At 53.5% G+C, this 21,203-nt stretch overlaps 1 protein-coding gene across 2 annotated transcripts; it reads right to left on the reverse strand.

Annotated features, from left to right (window-relative positions):
- Positions 1–918: 918 nt before the first annotated feature.
- TMEM151B (transmembrane protein 151B) lies at positions 919–20,491 on the reverse strand. Of its 2 annotated transcripts, none has more exons than XM_088161299.1 (3): positions 20,399–20,491; positions 11,218–13,370; positions 919–6,059 (listed from the first exon to the last, which is right to left on the reverse strand). In XM_088161299.1, the coding sequence occupies exons 1-2, from the start codon at positions 20,489–20,491 to the stop codon at positions 11,934–11,936; spliced, it is 1,530 nt and encodes a 509-aa protein (XP_088017425.1). In that variant the 3' UTR covers positions 919–6,059; positions 11,218–11,933. The 2 variants fall into 2 exon arrangements, with proteins under 2 accessions (XP_088017425.1, XP_088017424.1); XM_088161298.1 differs by having other exon boundaries at positions 10,926–13,370.
- Positions 20,492–21,203: the final 712 nt, after the last annotated feature.

Below are 21,203 nucleotides of genomic sequence, written 5' to 3' on the forward strand. Positions count from 1 at the left end.
CTGCCACCACAGCCTTTCCCAGACCCCCATCATCCAACCTGTAACTTAATTGGAGACAGACATTAGATCTCAACATCTGTATTGATTGCACTGTAGTGGCACCACGGAGCAATCTGCCTCTTAAGCCCTCTCTCTCACTGCACCCTAAATCTCACCTCCTGTGATGCTTTTATATGCTCCAGCAGCAAGATTAATTCAGGCAACTGAATACTGTTTCACCTGTAAAGCGGCTAAGATGAAGTCTCTGCCACCTAAATGGTCTAGTCCAGACCTAACTTTAAGGTTTTGCTGAGGAGGATGTGAGAGGCATAGAGGATTGAGGGAATGCTGTTTCTAGTTCCTCAGCAGCTCTTTCTGGCTCTTGCTCAGCTCGATAATCTATTTGTATTTATAGTAAAATCTGTCTGGAGTCTGATATGGGTGGTGAAAAGTAAATAGAAATAAATTCAATAAATCAAGAGGTCTCACCACCATGGTTTCCTGTTTTGGGTTGCTCTGCTTTTGATCAGTGCTAGCCTGCTTTGCAACAGGTGAATTCTTTACAACCAGATGCTTCCTTACCTAGTAGTGCAAATCTGTCAAAAACAATCTGTGTTTTGCATAGATTTCAAGCTAGAGGCGTCCTTTCAGGACTGCTGGCCCACATAGCTCACAAGTTTGAAAACAGTGCAGCTTCCTTGGATTTGGAGCAAAATGAAGCAGCTTCTTTTTGCTCTAGAGGCTCTAGTCACCTGAGGATGGGACAAGGCACATCCTTGAGTGAGTTGCTCCATTGACCACCTGGCTTAGGAGATATCAGGGAATTAAGCAAGTGGGTTGACTTCTATCCCCTCCCATCCTCTGAGCAATGCAGGAGCTTCCCATGCCTCCCAGCCCTGCCCAATACCAGTGCTCACAGACCCACTGCTGGCAACCACCTCAGTGAATCATCTGAAACTTTTATTACACCGATTTGGTTTACAATCTTTGTACTTTGATATTTCCAACAAAAAAGGCAACATTGTGATATACTGTTTGTACATATATCGAGAGACAGACAGAGCTAGATCATATTGACAGAGTTGAAAAGTAAAAACCGTTTCCCAGTGTTCACAAAAGAATTTATTCACCACGTACCCGCTTCTGCCTTGCCCTGCCTGATGGATACAGACACCGACGGTGCCACTGGCCCCTGGCCAACAGGACCTTCACCTGCACCGTGCCACGCCCATATAGATCAGAAAGGATGGAGTGCGAGGCTGCCCTGACAGCAGGGGCCACACAAGGGGTGCTGACAGGGCTCAGCCCCAAGCCCTCACAGGTTTGTGTAGCTCCCTTCCCAACGATTGATGGATGCTCCAGCGGCTACGTCCAGAAGAATTCCTAACCAACAGTAGCAGCTGTGAAACCTCCCTACCTGGGCGTCTCCCACTACTTGTTTCCCATCCTCGAGACCGAGGTATTGAATATACTTATTTATTTTTATTTGCATTTACAAAATATTTTCACTGGATGACACACCTCAATGAGATGAGAACTCATGTTCAGAAACAGCAGAAAAGACCCAGATCAGCATCAGGCTGATGAAGCAACAGCTCCAGCAGCAAGGGTGGGTGTTTAATGGGGGTGGCCTGGTCCTAGGCAAGCCTGCCTGTAGCTCCAAGGACAGGGCTGCAGCTGGTCAGCCAGTTGTGCAATGAAAGCTCATGCTTGGTGGGCAGCAATGAGATCCTGCAGACATGCTAGCAGACACATGAGGAGGAACTGGCCACCAGAGCCAGTGAGGACAAGGGACGGAAAGAAAAGGGCCTGGGAAAACATGTCATCACCAGAAAAACTTCTAACTTGCTTTCCAGAATATTCACTGCTCATTTTCTTACTAACAGCTGAGACTCAGCACGCTTAAGCACCCTTCAAACCCACTCCTGGGCTGCCACACGCAGGAATGCCTGGACAGGTAGCTGTTTCCTGGAGAAACTCTTTGCTCTCTCTCCCATCAATCTCTTGGCCAAAAAACCAAAGTTCAAACCAAGCAGCTTGCACCACTTGCCCACAGCCAAAACCAACAGTCAACTATCTGCCAAGGGTTGAAATAATTTCAAATGTCACACACTCTGGCCAGACAGCAACAGCAGATTGTTGGAGTGTGAACATTCCTGCTGTTGGTGGGTCACTTGTCAGCTCCAGGTCCAGCTACCCCAGGGTGAGTCACTGGCTGGTCACTGTGCTGAGTGCAGGGCCAGAACAGATACCTTAGCTCTCCCATGAGATCTATCTCCAAGGAGTACCGTCAGGCTTTGAGGAGGGGGGGTCATTTGTGGGTCTCCATCTGGAGGAGAGAATGAGCTTGGGCACTGCCACCACCCACCAATGCAGCATCAGCAGCACTCAGCAGAGTCAAGCTGGGAGCATCTCCTCACCCATGAGAGATGGTGAGAGATAGGGGTGGCCAGAAGGTAAAGAAGGGGGAATGCCACGAGGGCTTGCTCTCAGGCGGGTATCCCATCAGGCTGGAGCAGGGACACCCGGCTGGCTCCCTCCCACAGCAGATGGCGAGCCCGGCTTCTGCTGCTCTGAGCAGAGCGCACACGGCAGCAGGAGACAGTGGCCAGCTTCCCAAGCCTGGCGGCTTCTGCTCAGAGACCCAGGCATCAATTTGCAAGGTGTCACACTGGCATATGTCACAAACAGGGCAGCAGGTTGATTTTGAGCACCAACGTGGGGAGGAGGAGCAGGCTGCCACAACGATGAGCAGAGGCTGTGCACAGAAAGGGTTGCTGTGTTGAGCTTCCCTTGGCTCCTATGGAGCTGGATTTGTCTAGGCTGAGCTGTCCCTGCCCATTTGGTACCTGCTGGCCCTCTGCACCAGCCAAGATGCTGGTGGCTGGGGTTCAACAGCACAGGGTGACCTGAAAATGGGGGTCCTATGCACTGCCTCTGGGACAGCACAGTGGGGTGAGGAGGAAACATCACACTTCTAAAACATACTGCCAAGCACTCCTGACCTGAAACACACCGAGAAAATTAACACAAGCGTCCCAGTCACTGAGGACCCACCACTGTATTCCATCACCCCTACAGCACCCGTGCCCTGTGTCCAGCAGCTTCCCTCCAAACTCAATTACCAGCTACCCCACGTACCACTCTGCTGACAGGGCACTTTTGGCTAATCTAGATCCTTTCATGCTTCTTCAGTTGCAGTGAAGAGGGATGAAGCCTGAGCTCATGTGGCCGGGAAGATGGGAAGTGGCACAGAGCCAAGCCCTGCATCGACTTCCCTAGGTGGAGACGTTTCTGGACGGCTCAGAAACGAAGTGTTCCTCCTCCCTACAGGGTATGCCTGAAATAGCCAGGTTTGTCAGATCCTGTCTCTGGCCGTGATGGATTAGCCTCTCCAAGGCACAAGGCAATTTATTCATTAGTGACATTTACACCTTGTGGCTGAGTTAGCCGTTGTGGTTGATGACACGAGCTCAGGCTGTCAGTGCTGGGCTTGGAGGCGACACTGCTGCTCCAACAACAATGCAGCGAGACATGGCCTGGGCACCTCAGCTCAGAAATACCTCCTGCCTTTCTCCTCAGCCAGAGCATGCATAGACTGTTTCGAAAGCCCACTGCATTCCCGAGCTTCTCTATCAAATTCCCTGCTCCATTTTCTCCCCACCCTCCCTGCCTTGCAGCACCGTTGCTCCAGCACCACATCCTCCTGCCCCATTTTGCCTTCTGTCTCCTGCAAAAACCACCACCTTTGCAAAGCCTTTTACAGCTGTTCTCAACCAGCTCTCATCCTCCCATGTCTTGCTGAGCATTCCCAACCTATTCTGCTCTCTGTTAGCTGCCCTCAGCCCCAGTGGAGAAGCACAGAACCCATGTTTGGAGATTTCTCCAGCAGATATGCTCCTTTCACCATGATGCGGTCCCCTGGTCCGGCACTGCCACAACAGCTGACCTGCCTCTCCTCTCCTCCCTGGTCTGGAGACCAGGACCACCAAAACATCAAGGCCTCCTGTTTTCTGACTTAGGAGAGGTGCAGCGAAATTCTCTGGGAAAGCAGAGAGTGATGCCAAAGTGATGCCAGGATGTGCTGCGGCTGCTCTGCAGCAAGCAAGCAGTGGGCACGCCAGGGCAGGGAGCACTGCTGGGAGGCTGTGCACAGGCAGGGTATAGTGAGGTCTGGCCACCAGCATGCCTGTGGTCATCATGCATCTGCTGGAATTTCATGGCTGGCCCATGGCACCCAGCAGGGAGGGGACCAAAATGATGTGAGGAGTTCAGGGGAGGGGAGTGCTTTGGCGGGTTTGGGGAGAGAAGAGCTGGAAAGCATTGTCCAGGGAGCAGATCCAGCAGCTCTCCAGTTTCAGGCAGCCAGCAATGGATTAGCTTGTTCTCAAACACAGCTTGCTCCATGCTTTTATCCCTGTTCCCTACCACTCACTGCAGCAAATGTGACACTTCACACCATCTCCTCACAGAAACCAGGTCAGGACTTTCCTCTCATGAGGAACAAGCAATGCTCTGTCACCCTGAAAAGCCCTTGCTGCAAGGGCGGATGGGTGTCACCACACTAAAGCCACAAACATATCAACCCTCTGCAGGGCCACAGATCCCAGCTGTGCACTAGCACATAGAACCCCACCCTGCCACGTCTGGGTGGATGACCATGTCACACCTCCAGGGGCAAAGAAAGATTTTAAACTCTGGCCTCCATTCATGGTCAACCTACCCCACTGCAAAGCCACACGGCCACCAGCCTGATCTGCCTTTGACATTCCTTCCCCACCAGCACGGCACATTACTAACGGAGTTGGAAGGAGTGGAGAGTTTAAACCCACATCATCACCAAAAATCTTTTTTTTTTTTTTTTTTTTTAAACCAAAAAACACCAATGTGAAACACTTCTCCCAGCTTTTAAGGCCTTCTAGTTGCATTTCAGTTTGAAAAAGCCGTTGGCATTTCCAAAGTGAAATTCTGTTATTTTGGGGTTGTCACTGCTGTTTCCCCAGTCAGCTGAGCAGGGCTGCTCCATCAGACACACTCTGCTCGCCCCTGGGGACAGGCTCTTCCTGGGGGGCAGGTGCAGCACAAACAGAGCCCACCAGCTTCTGCCAGAGCCGAGCAGGAGGTGATGCCTGCTTTCAGCTGATCCTCCCTCTGCATCTGCTTCTGGAAATGTGCATAGACTCAGGCTTGGGATTTTCCAAACTTCCACCCTGACTGGTTCATGGGCTGCCAGCCAAAGTCTGAATTCATGTCACGGCAGCTGTCGGCGCTGCTAATGGACGTTGGGACCATGGGACGGATACAAAGTACTACGTCATCTCACCACATTCTAGCTAGGTTTTTTCTTTCACTAATGTGAGTAGCTAAGATTGCAGAAGCAGCTTGTGCTGATGGAGGGTGAAAGAACCTCATGTGTCTGTGTGTGAAGTTATTTTGTTCTACAAAATCCACTAAATTATAATCACAGTAGGTGAACCATCCATTCACAGAGTTCGAAGGACTGGGGAGGGTTCAGGATGGGCACCAATTTCTCACAAGCTTCATTTCCCCCAGATGAAGTTTACAAAACCCAAACGAACGAACAAACAAACAAAATGGCCCAACAAAAAGAGTCTTCCTGGAGAATGAGGGAGGAATAAAACCCACTTAGCTTTCCAGCAGCCGCTGTGCTTATTCTCAGTGCTGGATGGCCATGCTGCACATTGTAATGGGCTCCTGAAAATCTGGCAGCTTCTGGAAGAGTTGCATAGGTGGATGACATACCTGTTAGTAGAGCCTGTTTACGAGCTGCAGGAAGAGGAGCTTGTTGGACTTCACAGGGAAACTGTCCCTCCCCCAAGACAGACATGAGGTAAGGAGGGAAGGAGGAAGGGCAGGCCACGAGGCCATGGGTCTTGCAGGTTCAGTTCTGTCCTTGGGACCTCTTTTACCTCAGAGGCAGAAAGGCTATGGTCCTGTGGGAGAAGGCTCCTCTCCCAGTGCTGTGGAGGTGCTGTGGAAGTCAACTTGCTTGTTAGCTTGCTTTTGAGGGAGTTGACGACATCACATCCATGGGCATAATGTTCCCCTTGGCAGAGCAGCTGTGATAGAGGCAGTAGAGCAGAACAATTCAACCCACTGCTTGTAGAAACTACAGGTATTCAACATTCATCATGCTGGCCAAGTTCCAACACAAAATCTATGCTTCAAAGCAACACTGTGACAGACCAATTTTTCTGCATTCAAGGACAGACCCTCTGAGGAGCTACTAAGCCAAACTCACATTAGTATAGTACCACTGGCTTCAGTAAGATTATACTAGGAATGAACATAGCCCATTAATTTCTACCTGAAGTGAGACTGTGACCCCTTTCCACTTTCTCCAGAATGGCCACAGGGAAAACAGCCTTAGGCAGGCTCAGCCCCAAGTCCCCACTGGGATCCCAGGTCCTATGAACCAGCCTTTGGTCCCCATGCATACCTGGCTGAGTGGAGAGCATAGGCCCAAGTACATCACAGCAGGCAGCAGCACCAGATAGAGCTATCACTTAAACTGTTTCATTTCTGACATTACCTGGATCCAGATCATATTCCTACAGACTTTATTCTAATCACTGAATATGAATGAAACACGATCAGAAGGACATATCCCAACTTGAGAATTACAGTTCTTTGGTAACACAACATCTTAGGGGTGGTGTAGCATTTCAGACCCAGCCCCTACAGCCACTGCAGCAGAGTAGGAGCACATTGCAGCAAAGTCTGCTAAAGGCAGCACGCTGGTGACATTAGACAGCAGGACTGAAGCTGTGGTTGGAAAAGCTGGAAGGAGAGCTTAAAAAGCATTATTTGTCCCACCTGCCAATCAGCAGCTGCTGTTTTACAGGCATCAGATGCTACCTAACTTTTTTAAACTTCCACTTAATAAATCTTTTCCTGCAGTTCTCACCCCATGGGCATCTATGAGTTAATAAACAACTCTGCAGTCTCTTGAGTGAAGAGAAAACAAAGAGGGCAGGGATCAGCTGGATCTCTAATGTGGATTTTATGGGGAGCAGAAAGGAAGGGGGCTGCATTTGTTTGACAATAGATGAACAGCAGCTTCCCCAACCTCAATACTGTGTATTTGCCTGGAAGGCCTGGCCTTGGCCATAGGCTGAGATTCCCTCTCCCCATCCTAATGAATGCCCTTACAGCTGCTCTTCCTGACAGCCCTCTCTGAAACCTCCCTCCTTGGTGTGGAGTGAGACATGACACACAGAGGGCTCAAAGAAGTACCACTTGGCTGGTTGGTGTCATCAACTGGTTCTGCACAAGCAAGGTGCGAGGCACTAAGTGGGAAGCTTCCACTGTGCTGAAAGATAGATAAATGGGTGGTGATGTGTCTTGATGATCAGCTAATCCAGAGCTTCTCACACACTTCTCTCTCTCTCTCTTTTTCTCTATTTCAGAAAAGCTGGAGAGCTTTCAAGTACCTGACAAGTATATTGACAGCAACAGGAAACACTAAATAGCCCAAACTAATTCTCCAGCCTTGCAGCAGTAAGAACAAGCCCTCTTCTGGGTTGCATTAGCACCATGAAGGGCCATGAAGAGGAGCTGGTAGCGTTCCTGCCTCCATCCTTCTGGTATATGAGGAAAGTCTGCTGCTAAGTGGAGTGCTGAGCCTGAGTCCCAGCCCATGGAAAACTGCAAAGTTTCAATGATGTATGGAAAAAAACAAAGCCACCTGACTGCAGAGATCCTCCTAGTTATTGCCCCCATCACACTGACAAGCACCCAGCTTCGACCTTCCCAGAGGGTGATGCGTGCTGTCCTGCTTTCCTCGTGTAAGCAGCCAGCAGCTCTGTATACTTTGCTCACTTTGAAGAGATCTTCTGCACCAGAAATGAGGACACAGCCTCTCTGACACACCAAGGCATTGCTTACACCTTTGGCCCTCTTGCCTGGGCCAGGCTTAGAGCAGGAGTGACATACTCACTACACAGTGAAAACTTCTGCACCACCACTCAAGCCAGGGTCTGGCAAGTGAGATCAAGACTCTGGGATTGGTGAAGAGAAGGCTACAGATAACAGGCCTACTTGTGTCACAAAGGCCATGAGAAAAAAGGAACAGAGCCAATTAGACTCACCAGTCAACGGAGGAGAAGTAATGGGATTAAGATAGAGCAAGGAGAACTCAGGTTAGATAGATATAAGGGAGAAGATTATCCTGAGAGGAGCAGATTGGGCCATCAAATGACCTACCAAAGGAATCACCAAGGTGGATACAGCAGAGAGCAGACACAAGTCTCAGGAAGAGCAGACACCTGACTGCTGCAGAGCCCAGAGCTGTGGTGGGTGATGTGTGTGCCAGGAGATGGGACCATTCCACTAGGACAGGGACAGGCCATCTCTGGGTATCCGTGCTCGTAACCTGAGCCGTAAGGAGAATTACAGCAGCTGCCCTTGGCCCAGGGCACTGCGGTCTCTCACCAACACTTAGGAGGAAACCCTCTTTGCCAGTAGTGTCCCATGCCAGGAGTAGTGTCCCATGCCAGGAGACGGAAGGGAGAGCCCAGTTTTCTGCTCTGAACTTTCCTGCCTGGCTAGACATGCCAGGATGAACCCTAGTTTCACTTTCTCCTCTTCAGCTCCACCCCTTCTCTGTGAAGCCACCAAGCAGCTCCTGTCCCTGCTGCCCAGAACTGCTCCCCTACCATGTCCCAGTGCACCATCCCCCTTTCCTGAGCCTGAGGCATGTCTCCAACCTTGAGAGAAAGGAATAGGATGGATCAGAAGGGCAGTTCCACCAAGTGCATTTGGGTAGTAGAGCCAAGAATATGAGGGATGAGATCTCAGAAATCCTGGCATGCAGTGGGAAACACCGACTAGAGAGGTCCCACTTCTCAGGGTACTGTGGGTCTGGACTAGCCACAGACAGTAGCACTGGGGCTACAGCTGGGACCTGGCTGCAGCTGGCACCTGGGAAAGGTGTTCAGCAACAGGAAGGCTGTATGGATCCTGTGGGTCAGAACAGCAGCTGTGCCTTGAAGATCCATGTGTCCACCTGGATAAACCACCTCCAGAATAAGATTTCATAGGTGAAAATGGGGCCAGAGGAACAAGGCAAGGCATTCTCATAGAAAGCCCGAGAAAGAGCCGAGGACATGGTACCTGAAACTCTGCTGCAGGTGCTAAAAGCTGGGGCCACAGAGACCCTGCTAATCTGTCCCTATTTTGAAGACTGTCTTTGCCCCAGGGAGCTTAAAGGACTGCCAAAACTTAGATAAATCCATCTGTCCAAGGCACCTTGGAGGCTGGAGATAGAAAGATGAGCCATTACAGCCTAATTTAAGCAATGTGCAGGAGATTTCAAAGAGAACATGTCAGGAAGGACAAGTGGGGACCTCATTCCTCATTAATGACCCATTGCAGCTCCACTGTCTCAATTCACTGGGACATACAAGCACACACCATTATCTCTCTGGAGTCATGAGCATACACCACATTGGCCTTGGCTTACATTAGGCCCTTGGAGAGAGAAGCACGAGTGCACAGCAAGCCAAATGTCATTACTAAGCAAGGAAATCCCAGAGCTGCTTTCGCCCAGTCTGAATCTATGCCAAAAATAATGAGAACAAAACGCAGAGAGGGATGTGCCTACACGAGAGACCTTATGCTTCTCTGTCCTCCAAGGGACCCTCTTCTTTAAGCCACCATCTAGCTCTGGTAGTGAAAGTAAGGGCAGATGCTAAGACAGAATCATAAATAGTGAGATTTTAAGAGATTTCCTGTTCAAACCACTGCTTTGTAGTTTATCACCCAAGATCCAGGAGGACAAGGTGACTCGAAGGGCAGAGGCACTAAGCAGGATATGCAGGGCATAAAGAGCAGAACAGACTGCTCTGGGGGAAATGAAAAGTGGAGCCCTACAATGCCCACAGGTGCTGACCACTTCAGGCTTGCCAACAGGAGATGTCTTTCAAAAGAGGACCAATGTGGTACATGGGTGCATTTGCAGCCTCCTCAAGACCTGGGAGGCAAAGCAGTACAGTAGCACGATGAGAGAGACAGATCCTTCATTAATGGCTGGCAGGAGGAAGATGGCTGGACTAAATACAGGACTAAATGCAGTGCCTCACTGTTTGCCCTTCTGAGACAGATGGGGAGGCAGACACCAAGCACAAATGCCCAGGTGCCAATGGACTTGCCCTTGTCACCCAAGAAGTTCTGCTCTTAGCTTTTGTTTGCCACAGCTGATAAGGGAAGCAGGGTGAAGCTGAGGAGTAATCTGGAGAAATTGCTGGCTGATTTGGCATGCATTCCCCAAAGAGCTGACTGAAAAGGAGACAGCTTTTCTGAGAACAAGGACACAGGAGATCTAGGGATGTGTTGCTGGAGGAGGAAAAGCTGGGTGTCTGCATGCTGCAAACACTGTTGCAGCTCCAGTGACACGAAGGCTTTTTGCCCAATGTCACTGAGATCCTTTCCAGCGGGGTAGAAGGGGCAGCACAAAGCTCAGAGCAACGTGCCCTGACAAGCGCAAGGCAGAAGAACCCAGTAGCTAATGAGCTACTCAGAAGTAATCTCACTTCTCACAGCCTAACACCTCCCTGCAAAAACCTCCATCGTGCCAAACATTTAGTTTTAATCAGGTTCTTCTCTAACGTATCCCTGGTCTCTGTTCTGCAGAGCATCCCTCCTGGCAGATGCCTCCTGCACTGGTCCTGCACCAATGGTGGGGTCCCACAGAAACAGAATCCTTTTGATCCTCCTTTCCCCAGCCAAAGTTCCCAATGCTCCAGCATGCTTTTGCATTTGTCCCTCCTATCCCCTCAGAGCTCTCTGCCAAAATGAGGCTTCCAGGATCCTGCAGCTCAGAGTCCACAGCCAGAGCCCAGCTGGATCTCATGCAAAATTCACTCGTGCAGACATGCACCAACCTGCTGCTCCATTATCAATAGGTGAACTGCAGCTGAACCTACCAGAGACTTCCTCCATGCTTGGCTGAACCAATTAGGACTCATTTCAAAGCCAGGAAGGGTCCCCAGCCACTTGGCGTGCCACCTGATACCACGATGTCTGTCTCAGTGCCATCCTCTTCCCCTTCCCCAGCTCACCAGGGGCCTCCTGTTTTCTCTTTCCAGCTGAGCCCTCCTCCAGCAAACACATCAGCAGCGCTGCAAATCTCTGCTCCACCTGGATTTGCACATTCATCCCTTGCCCGGTGCTGTATGCCCAAACAGAAAACCCTTTACCAAGGGGATGCTGACTCACAGCTGGCACACTGAAGTTTCCTAAGGAGCTGAGCCTGGGATCCTCTGGAGGCAATGCCATTCCCAGCAGTGAGAACAAAGTAACAGTCGGAGCATGGTCTAAAAAAAAATGGGGAGGGTGGGGAATGGTCAGGGGGGAAGGGGAAGAGGCAGATTCGTGGCTTTCAGCCTTTACTCTAGCCTGCCACTCAGCTCCACGTGCCTGGGTACCCATGACCTTCCATCACAGGCAGCGACACTCTGCTCCCAGGGGCCTGTTCTCCTCCACCCTGTGAGGGGTCTCGCTCCAGTGTGGCAAGCAGGGTGGGCAGAGGTGCAGCAGGGTGCTTTTTGGTGGCTGCTGGTTCCTTGGAGCACGAGCCAGCCTGGAGCCAGCCACCCCCTCCCTGCATCAAGCCTGTCATTTTATTCCCCCCTTTGGGTCTTGATACCATGAATTACGGTTTTGCAGTTGGTTTGGTTGAATTTTTTTTTTTTTTTTTTTTTGCATGTGGTGATTGGTCTAGAGTTCTGTGCCACGTCAGGGGGAGCATCAGCATCCACCCCTCTGGGAGGTCAGAGCCACAGCGGGAGAAGCTTTTGTTGGCTGCCAGAGCAGGATGCCACGTCCACTTCATCCTGATGTCCTCCTAGGCTATCCCCCTTGTGCTCCTCTCCCCAAATCCTCTGCTGGCTTGGGCCAAGCAATGGACAATGAGATCTCACCGCCTTCCGCTTTCACAGTGAGGTCTCCACGCAGGACCCATTGCGATGGAGGTGACGGTGGTCGTGGTTCAGGCAGCCTTCGTTGCGGTGTACAATGAGGACGGGGAAGTAGAGGGCATCCTGGTAAGGAGGGGGGTCTTCCTCCTCCACAGTCACCTGGCTGGAGAGGCGTGTCTGCTCGGTGGGGCAGCTCTGCTCGTTCAGGCTGCCGCTCCGGCTCTGCCAAAGGCAGCTGCGTCGTGAGCCATACAAGCGGCCCAGGGAGAAGCGGCTGCTGCTGAAGGGAATCCTGGGACTGCCGTTGCAGATGCTCAGAGCACTGCGGGAGAAGATGGAGGAGCTGCTTATAGTCCTGTGGCAGCGCTCGCAGTTCTGCCGGTAGCCCCCGTAGCGGCAAGCGGAGTAGCTGGTGCAGCCGGAGAGCCCCACCAAGTCCATCAGGACTGCTTCCGAGTAGCTGGGCACCAGCTGCTGGTTGGATCGTATGTGCCACTCCAGCTCGGTGCTGTCCACCGTGTTGACACGGGGCATCCTCCGGCAGAAGGAGCGCTCCTCAGCCGGCGTCACCGCCACGTAGTCGAACCCAAAGAGCTTTTCCACGTGGTAATGGACATAGGAGGTGCGGTACTCGTTTAGCACCCGCAGGGGCCAGGAGAGGGTCAGCAGAGCTGCCACCCAGAACACGTAGTGAGATACGTACCAAGGCAGGTTGTCTGGGTCGGAAAAGGCCACCATGTATTCCTTGAAGTCCACATTTTTGAGGTGCATCCCCTCCCTGGCCTCCATGTAGTCGTCCAGGCCCTCGTTCTCCGTGAAGAAGCGGGCCCGCTGGGTCAGATAGGAGTTCTCGGACTCCACATTGGCAAAGCTGAAACACTTGGTGAAGCGGAGCCGCGTGGCTGGGTAGCTCTCCAGGTCAATGAGGTCCTTGGAGATGTCCTTAACTCCACAGTTGGAATAATCAAACTCGGCCTCTGCCACGTGGGTGTTGACCCGCTCGTGGTACACTTGGGTGGTGGTGTAGGCGTCCCCGTTGCGGTAGCGGGTGACCTGCCGGGTCCTGCGGACGTAGTGGTAGCTGATGGCCTTCCACCAGATGCAGGGCGTCGCCTGCTGCATCCGCTGCACGCGCTCGTGCACGCTCTCCACGTCCACTTTGTACTGCAGCTCGTTGCGCGTGTAGCAGTGCCAGCACTCCACCAGGTACACCACGTAGAGCATCACCAGGAAAGCCAAGGGGATGTAGACGTAGCCGTTGGAACAGGGGCTGTCATGGTACATCATGGACTTACCCTTGTAAGCGCTGTCAAAGGTCAGCCGGGTCACTTTAGTGACGTGGCACCAGGTCATGGCTCCCATGCAGCCATACATGAGCAGGGACAGCAGCAGGCATTTCCAGTGGGACTCTCGGCACAGGGACTTGCTGAGAGACTGCTTCACTGGCCGCTGCTGCTCCGGGGGACCGGGGAGAAGGAGAGAGAAAACAAGAGAGGAGTCAGTAGGCTGCAGCAGCAGGGGAAGGGGAGCAGGCAGCAGGGTAGGTACAGGTGCCGTGGTAGCACCTATAGCTCTGCCAACAGAGACAAAACCAGCAGATGCGGTGGGGCTCCTGGCCTCAGCGGGCAGTGCAGAGGCTGGGATCTCTCACAGGATGACAGTCATGCAGTACAGGCAACTGTCACCCCCACCTCCCTTTCTGGTGTTCTGCCCCTCCTTGGGAGATAGACAGAGCCCAGCTGGACATGGGGGAAATGACAAATGGCAAAGGACAATTCTGTCAGCCACACCCTGAACATCCCCCTTCTCCAACAGAGAGAAACCCCTACCATTGCCACTTCCCAGGGAGAGCTATCGGAGCACAAGGTAAGAGTCTGGGTGATCTCCTCCACATTCCTCAGCTTTTGCACTCTCCCCAGTAGCACAGGCAGCTCTAACTGATGTCACCCCACCTGAATCCCTCATGACAGCTCATCCCACTGCACACAAGTCTCCTTTCCCCCCTTCCCAGTAATAACCATCAGCAGCATTCCAATTCTCCACCAGGGCGGCACAAGCTGCCTGGTGTGCCTGTAAGATGGAGAAACAGACTTTCTGCAGCTGGGAAGGTCTGTGCTTGGTAATCACAATTCCCAGTGCAACACTTGGCAGCCTAAGGAGCTCCGAAGTGCTTCTCAAGTGCTTTATAAACCACACCAACGAGAAAGTACTTTTCCACGATTGAAATGCAGCCACCTCTGACAGGAGAGAAAGCAAAAAAGAGTAACATCCTAAAAATTGTTCAGGGGGGAAGGGAGGAGCATCCTACCAATCTGCAGCAGCAAGGAGGGCAAGAGGCCATTCACAGCTGCTGGCAAATGTGCCTGCTTGCACTGAGATTCAGCTGTGACAGCCCACACTTCTGAAAAAAACTGCTCTTAGGTCTTTCATGGTGAGGAAAAGGCAGGACTTCAGCAACGGGATTGCATTGGTGCTTTTACCATAGAAGAGTGCAGGGTTTCACATAAACCCGTGAAAAAAACTTGGTTAAGGAAACCTCTGTCACTCTGCAACACTAAAGTCTCAAGTATTGATCCAGCTTTGTCTGAGATCTGACATCATCCCACCCAAAGAAAGAACAGGGAAAGTAACTATCTGCTTTCTTGTACAGAAGATTTCATCCAGCAATCTCCAAAGGTGCAACCTGACAGAGGGGGCCAAGAACTCCAGCCTTGTGCAGATGCCACAAAACTCACTCAGAGGCTTCAAGTTTTGCTCTCCCTTTGCACCTGCAGACAGGTGCTCCTTTGCTCCTGAACTCACCTCTGCCGTGGCAGGGACCAACACCAGCTGTAATGACACTGCCAGTCCAAGCCTGGCTCCATTATTCTCCACTAGTGAGCATGCTGGGCTGGAGAGGTTTCTTATCCAGGAATCCCAAACAACTGAATGGGCCCACACTGTTAGAAAGCAGGAGGGGCACTTTCACTCTGGCATGAAAAGGAAAATTAAAGCAAGGACCAGAGATCACAGAGGCCACTGGCAGATCTGGGCCTCTTCTTTCCTTTAAGAAATGCATCTTGCTCTTCTGAAGAGCCCCTCATTCCTGGCTTGGTGCTCTCAAGTCCCACAGGCCAATCTTTCCTCCTCACCCTTGTCAAAGCCTGCCAGTGAGATTTCTGTCACTGCACTCAGCAGGGCTGGATCCTGCCCAAATCTCCAACAGAGGTTTCTCTCCTAGAGACATGGAACTCCCCTGCCTGCCCACCCCATCAGCCAGCCCATGATGAGCAGAGCAGGCAGCACATCCAGAGAAACCACTGCTGGCAAGGGGAATGGTGGTACATCCCACTGGCAGTCCCAGGTATCAGTCATGCTGAGCTCTCCTCTTTGAAGCCACTAGCTGAGAGCAAGACCTGGAGACAGACAGACAGAGCCCAGGGCTGGCAGGTGGGGTGGTGTTGGTCTTCAGGCGACTCAGAGAGGAGCAAGGTGGCCCTGCTGGCAGTGCCAGCATGGACACATGTGCAGCCCAGTCTTCCCAGTGCATTGACCACTGCAGCAGCCTCACAGTCACGGGGCAAGAAGGCAACCCCAGGTAAGACAAAAGGGAGTGAGGAGAAGAAGCAGGGGGTTTTCAGGAGAAGCCACCTGAGCTGTGCTCTCCCTCCTGAGGTCAATGCTGCAGTTACAAGAGCCTGCTCGAACCCCTCTATCTTTGCTTGGCTGCAGCACAGCTCTCCCATGCTGTATGGAATACTGTACCACTACCCAGGCAGCTAAAGGCTTCCTCTCTCCCTGATGCCTTCTGCGTTGCAGGCTTTCCCTGGCAGCAGCAGCTCTGACTGTGAGGATCTAAAGGAGCTGCTCAGGCAAAGGAGCATAGGGAGGGACAGGGCCCTTGGAGTGGTACATGCCAAACCTGGAGTGTCTCACGGGGCATGAATGCTGAGAAACAGCACCTTGTTTAGGAGGCAGATCTGCAAAGGGAACACAAGGAGTAAAACAAAACATCCAGCTCATTCATTTGCCAGCTGGGGAAGGGGCACCAGAATGCCAGGTCTTTGGACACGTCTGTCTGAGAAAAGCAAATTCCACCTCACAGTCACTCCCCTTCACATTCCGCACTGCCTGTGTCGCAGGAGAAGGGAGATGCTGGCTGTCACCCTGCAGAGATGTAGGCGAGCCCCACTGCGGTTACCCACCCAGGGCAGGGAGCACGATGCAGCTCAGGCTTGGTTCCAGGAACTGTGTTAGCAGGGCTCTAGTCCATGCATTAGTCTCCTCCTAGGACTACGCAGTGTTTAGATACTGCGGTGCTTTTACGGGGTCACACTAACCCCTGCTGTAAACTGTTTACAACCCAGCTTTGTCCTAGGCTTTTGAGGTAAAACATAAACACCTCGGCTGCACTGGTGGGGTTTCTGAAAGCTGATCAAGTGCCAATGACGGGATACAGCCACAGCAGAGACGGAGGAGGAGCCAGATGCAGAGTCTAATCCCAGCAGAAACTGCAGCATCCCTGCTCCTCTCCCAGGCTGCAAAGGGCTCACAGGAGCAAACAATCAGCTCTACAGATTCCCCCGCAGAAGCAGCTGAATAAGGTTGTCTCCTTGAGCTCTTAACCAGTCTTGGATAAGTCCAGCACAGCTAGAGAAAGAGAAATCTGTCTCAGAACAGCGTCACTAGGAGGAGAGCAGGCACTGATATAAATGCCATCATCATCTGCCCGCTGCAGTCTGATGGAATGAGGCAAAAGACTTGCCCTACTTCACTGCAAACAGGGTTTCCCTCCATCACCAGGAGCCTCCCTCACTCCTCAGGCTCCAGCATTGGAGAGTGACAAGCAAATCTGCTATTGCAGGTGCACTGAAACATCTCTGCAGTGCTAAGGGGCAAGGCTGGCCATAGCTTAGCAGAACCTGTTGTGGGACCCCAACCAGCTCCCTTCTCTGTGCTTCAGTTCACCTCATAGAACACATGGGGCAACCCTTAGCAGGTGCTGAGACACATCTTGGGGAAGGCAAGGGGGAGGCTGCAGCTTGGGCGTCTCCTCCCCTCCCTCCTGCGTGGCACTGGCCTCTGACATTGCCCCTAAAGTGAACAGAGATGGAGGCCCACACTTGCAGCTGCTGCTTGGGACGTGTGGGGAGGGATGGAGGGGATGACTCACAACCAGCCATGGAGCAAAAGGAGACACCCACAATGCACAGGGCAGAGGCAGTAGAAGAGGGTACCCCATCACTGCTTGCCCTAAACTCCTTTGAGATCTGGGGGATCCTCTTCTAAAAAAACAGCCTCAAGGGGACAAACATGACCAGCACCTCAGTGGCCAAGCACATAGATCAAAACTCCTTAATCACCCCTGCAACCTTGACCCTGCAACTCTGAATACTAAAACCCTTTAAGTTCTTCAAGCTACTCCCTGTAACAGCCTGGCCCTGGCCTCATCAACTGTCCCCCTTTTTAAGCGTTTCCATGTCATTACCTTCCATGCCTCTCACCCACCTCTCCCTGCAGAGATCTCTGTGAAATCTCCAATTCCCCTCCAGAACGCTAAACATTCATTTTCCGAGATGGCCTGGGGTTCAGAGGGTTAGGTAACCTAGAGACAGCCCTCTAGAGGGCTGCCAAAACAATCAAAAAAAAGCCCCAGAGCAGCAGCCCGAAGGCCCAGGTAGCTCCCGAGTGCCAGGTGGTGGCAGCAGCTTGCAGGAGACTCCAGGGGGACTCCTGAGCATCAATTTCCATGGCTCTTCCCCAGGATTCACTTACATCATGCAAGAAATGAATAAGCCCTGATACTTTTGACCTCAAATCCCCAGAAAAAGGGAGGTAGGGAAGATCCAGTCATTTATAGGAATTACCTCGGTCTTCCAAGGCTCTGGACAAACACTGGCAACTCCTGGCCAGAATGGTCCCAGCAAATACCCACATCACACACCCCATCTCTACAGCCCAGGTGCAGGAACTACCAGCCTAAAAGAAGAGGTGGCTCAGCCCCAGGCTGGCAGTGTTGCCAACTGCAGAGGACAGAGGCAGGCTGAGCATCAACAAGCCAGGGAATCCTGCCAGCAGTCAGCTCCTGCAGCGGTACCAAGGTCTCCATGTTACACAGCAGCTTGGAGGAAGACTGGTTCCTTCCATCAGATCCCACCTGAGCAGCAGGACATGAACATGTTTTCGCTTGTTTCCAGGCTGAAGAGCTTGTCCCTTGGCATCTCCTACCCTCTAAGTATGCATTGATGAGTGAAATTCAGTTCTCCGCCACTAAGTGTGGGTGTAGGCATGAGATGCCAAGATGGAACAAGGGCTCAGTCAGCTCTGGCAAGTAGCTCTTGCTACTTGCCTTGCTGGGGCAAGCTAAGAAGCACCTGAAGCCCTTCCTGGCTCCTAGACACAGCAACCTGAGATATCAAGATGAGGCACCTTCACACAGGACACGGCACGTTTCCCATTTTCAAGACATCTCCTTTGGCTTCCCACTCACCCTGGCCAATGGACCCTGACATATGGGATTTGGCCACACTGCAGGGACACTCAGCAATGCTGGCACCAGCAACTGGTTCTGATGGAAATGAGGATGTTGCACAGCCTGCATGGCATTACATAGGCACTAGAGGGGAGGAGGAACATTCTCCCCTCCTGATAGCTCTGAAGACAAGAGGATTGCACTAGGTCGGTCCATGAATCCAAGCTCGCCACTAAAGTCTCTCCTCATTGCATCAGATGAGACACCAGCAAGCACAGCACCATCATGAGAGGCTGCAGCTTTCCTCTCCTCCACCAGCTGCTTCATGCAAGTCCGTGATAGCTCCTGGCCACAAGAAGGATGCCCTCAGCCTCAACAGAGCAGGTCATGCACTACAGCCTTTCTGTCTGCTCCCATGGAGTGTTATACTGACACCCTCGTTGGCAGCTACCACAGAGTAACTGAAGCCCGGACAATCTTATAGTCCCTGTGAGGCAGGGGGCACTGTAGGTGAGGGAAACTTGTCTGGGCACTGCCCCGGCTATGCTTCTTTCACCCAAACTGGGTCTTGCTCTGGCACCTCTGAAAAGTCTGTGCTGTCTTGGAAGTAGAGCCAGCACTGTCAGAGCACCAGCAGTAAGAGACCACATCAAAGCATGGCACACGCATGTCCTCATGCTAAAAAAGTGCCTCACAGTTTAGCTGCCCCCAGGACCTGTTTGAAGAGCTGGGCTCAGGTCATCAGGAGTTGTTGAATGCAGGCAGGAAGAGAGAAACAGACCCAGGGCAGAGTATACGGTATTTGTACAGCTTCCCAGTCCTTGAACTTCAGCATTCCTCTCCCGCAATTATTTATATCTAAATATAAGTCTGTATATATAGAATAACCGTGCATGGGCATGCATGTTCTGCCCAAGCCAAGGAGGCAGAGAATACCAGGATTATGCAGCACTCACAAAATGCAGCTCCTCAGCAGCAGAAGGGGAAGTGATGCACCAGCTTCTGAGTACCCCCCCCGGCTGCCCTTTGAGCTGTGGTCTCACCACACAGGACAGCCCACCACAGCAGGAGAACACTGCCCTTCCTACACTGCCTAGTTGCCCTCGATGGATCAGCAGCCCCATGGCATAAAGTGAGTCTCACCAGTCAGTGCAGTTGCCTTCTCTCTGCTTGGGAAGCCCAAGCTTGCAAGCTGGATCTGTAGAGGCAGACAAAAGGGCTGGCACACCTGCCTCCTGGTGGTGCTCCCGAGGCACAGGGCACCCTGTTCTTGACCCTTTCTGGCATCTGCTGCCTGGACTCCAGAAAAGTCATCTGATGAGGGAGACTGCAGCACACCTGGAGGCAAGGCTGTGCTGGTACCCGGCCTGCCCCAGTCTGCACCTTCCACTTTCCCCAGCCACCCTATAGCTGGGAGCAGCCACCAGCAACAGCCCCTGGCTTTGCCGTGTCCCCAAGCCCTCTACCCTGCTGCCCACCGCATCTTCCCTCACAGTGACCCAGGCAGCTGTGATCCTGGATGCCCCCAGAAGCCAGCGCACAGCAAGGAGGGGGGCTCCACGTCCTCTTCTCCCAGGCATAACAAGCTCTGCCCGCGGCAGTAAGCCAAAACGGTGCCCGCGCTTCTGGTTTGTGATTTTTTTTCCCTTCCTCCTCCATCCCGGCCACTCCAGCCCCGTCCCCCGCTCCGGACGGCGCCGGCTGCTGCTTCCCTTGCAGCCCCGGAGGCTCGGCGGCGATCCCCAGGTGATGGGCAGCGATGGAGAAGAGGTGCGCCGGAGCAGCCCATCGGCGGCGGGGACCGACGGGCGGGCATCCTCGGTCCCCAAACCCCCGCCCCGCCGGCCCGCATCGCATCCCCGGGGCCGGAGCGGGGCGAGAGGGGCTCCCAGCGAGTGGCTCCGTACCTGTGCGGGCAAAGCCCGGCCCGGCCCGCGGCGGGGCGGTCAATGAACGCGCCATGCAAAGCGGGCGGGGAACGAGGGTGGTAGGGGCAGCCCCGGGCCGGGGGGGCGGCCGCTCTCCTCACCTCCTCTCTGGCCCCCTCCGCCTCCTCCTCCGGAGGCACCGGCGTGCTGCTGCCTCCCTCGCTGGCGGCGGCCGCCGAGGCCGGGGGGGACATGGCGGCGGGGGCGCCCCGCTGGCGGTGCCTGCGGGCCGGGCAGCTGCATTATCCCGCCCGCCGCCGGGCGCTGCCTCGCCGGTGGCCGGGCGGGCGGCGGGGCGGCGGCATCGCCCCCAGCCGCGGCTCGGCGGCAGCGCTGGCCGCCCGCCGGCCCCGGCCCCGGCCCCGCCGCAGCGCAGCGCCGCTACACGCGGCGGAGGGCGGGCAGAGCCGCGGTGGGAGGGCCGCGGCGGAGGCGGGGGGAACGGCGCGGGGATGGGATGGGGACGGGGATGGGGATGGGATGATGGGGAAGGGGGCACGGCGGGATGCGCGGCCGCCCGAGCGGAGCGGCGGGTGACCTTGAGGCAGAGAGGGAGGGAGAGAGGGAGCCCGGTGCAGCCGCCCCTCCCGAGCCCCACCGGGAGCGGAGCTGCCGCCCGGCGCTGTCGGGGAAAGCTCCTGCTCTCAGCCGCGCCGAGGGGTCGTCAGGCTGGCTTCGGTCCCAGCTGGACAGCTGATGGAGAGGTGAGGGGTCCCGTGGGTTTTCCTTCCCTCGGGATGAAGCGGGAGAACCAGGAGAGCTTTGCATGTGCCCCCGTCTGCTTTTCTAATCTGGTCGGGGGAAGCAGGGTAGTGCTGACCGTCAGTGCTGATGCTGGCACTCACGGAAAACCTTAGGTTGGACAGGATCTTCCCTGCTGTGATCTATCTGCACCGGGCCCAAAGC

Source organism: Sturnus vulgaris, chromosome 3 (assembly GCF_052056855.1).
Source record: "Sturnus vulgaris isolate bStuVul1 chromosome 3, bStuVul1.hap1, whole genome shotgun sequence".
Taxonomy (NCBI): domain Eukaryota; kingdom Metazoa; phylum Chordata; class Aves; order Passeriformes; family Sturnidae; genus Sturnus; species Sturnus vulgaris.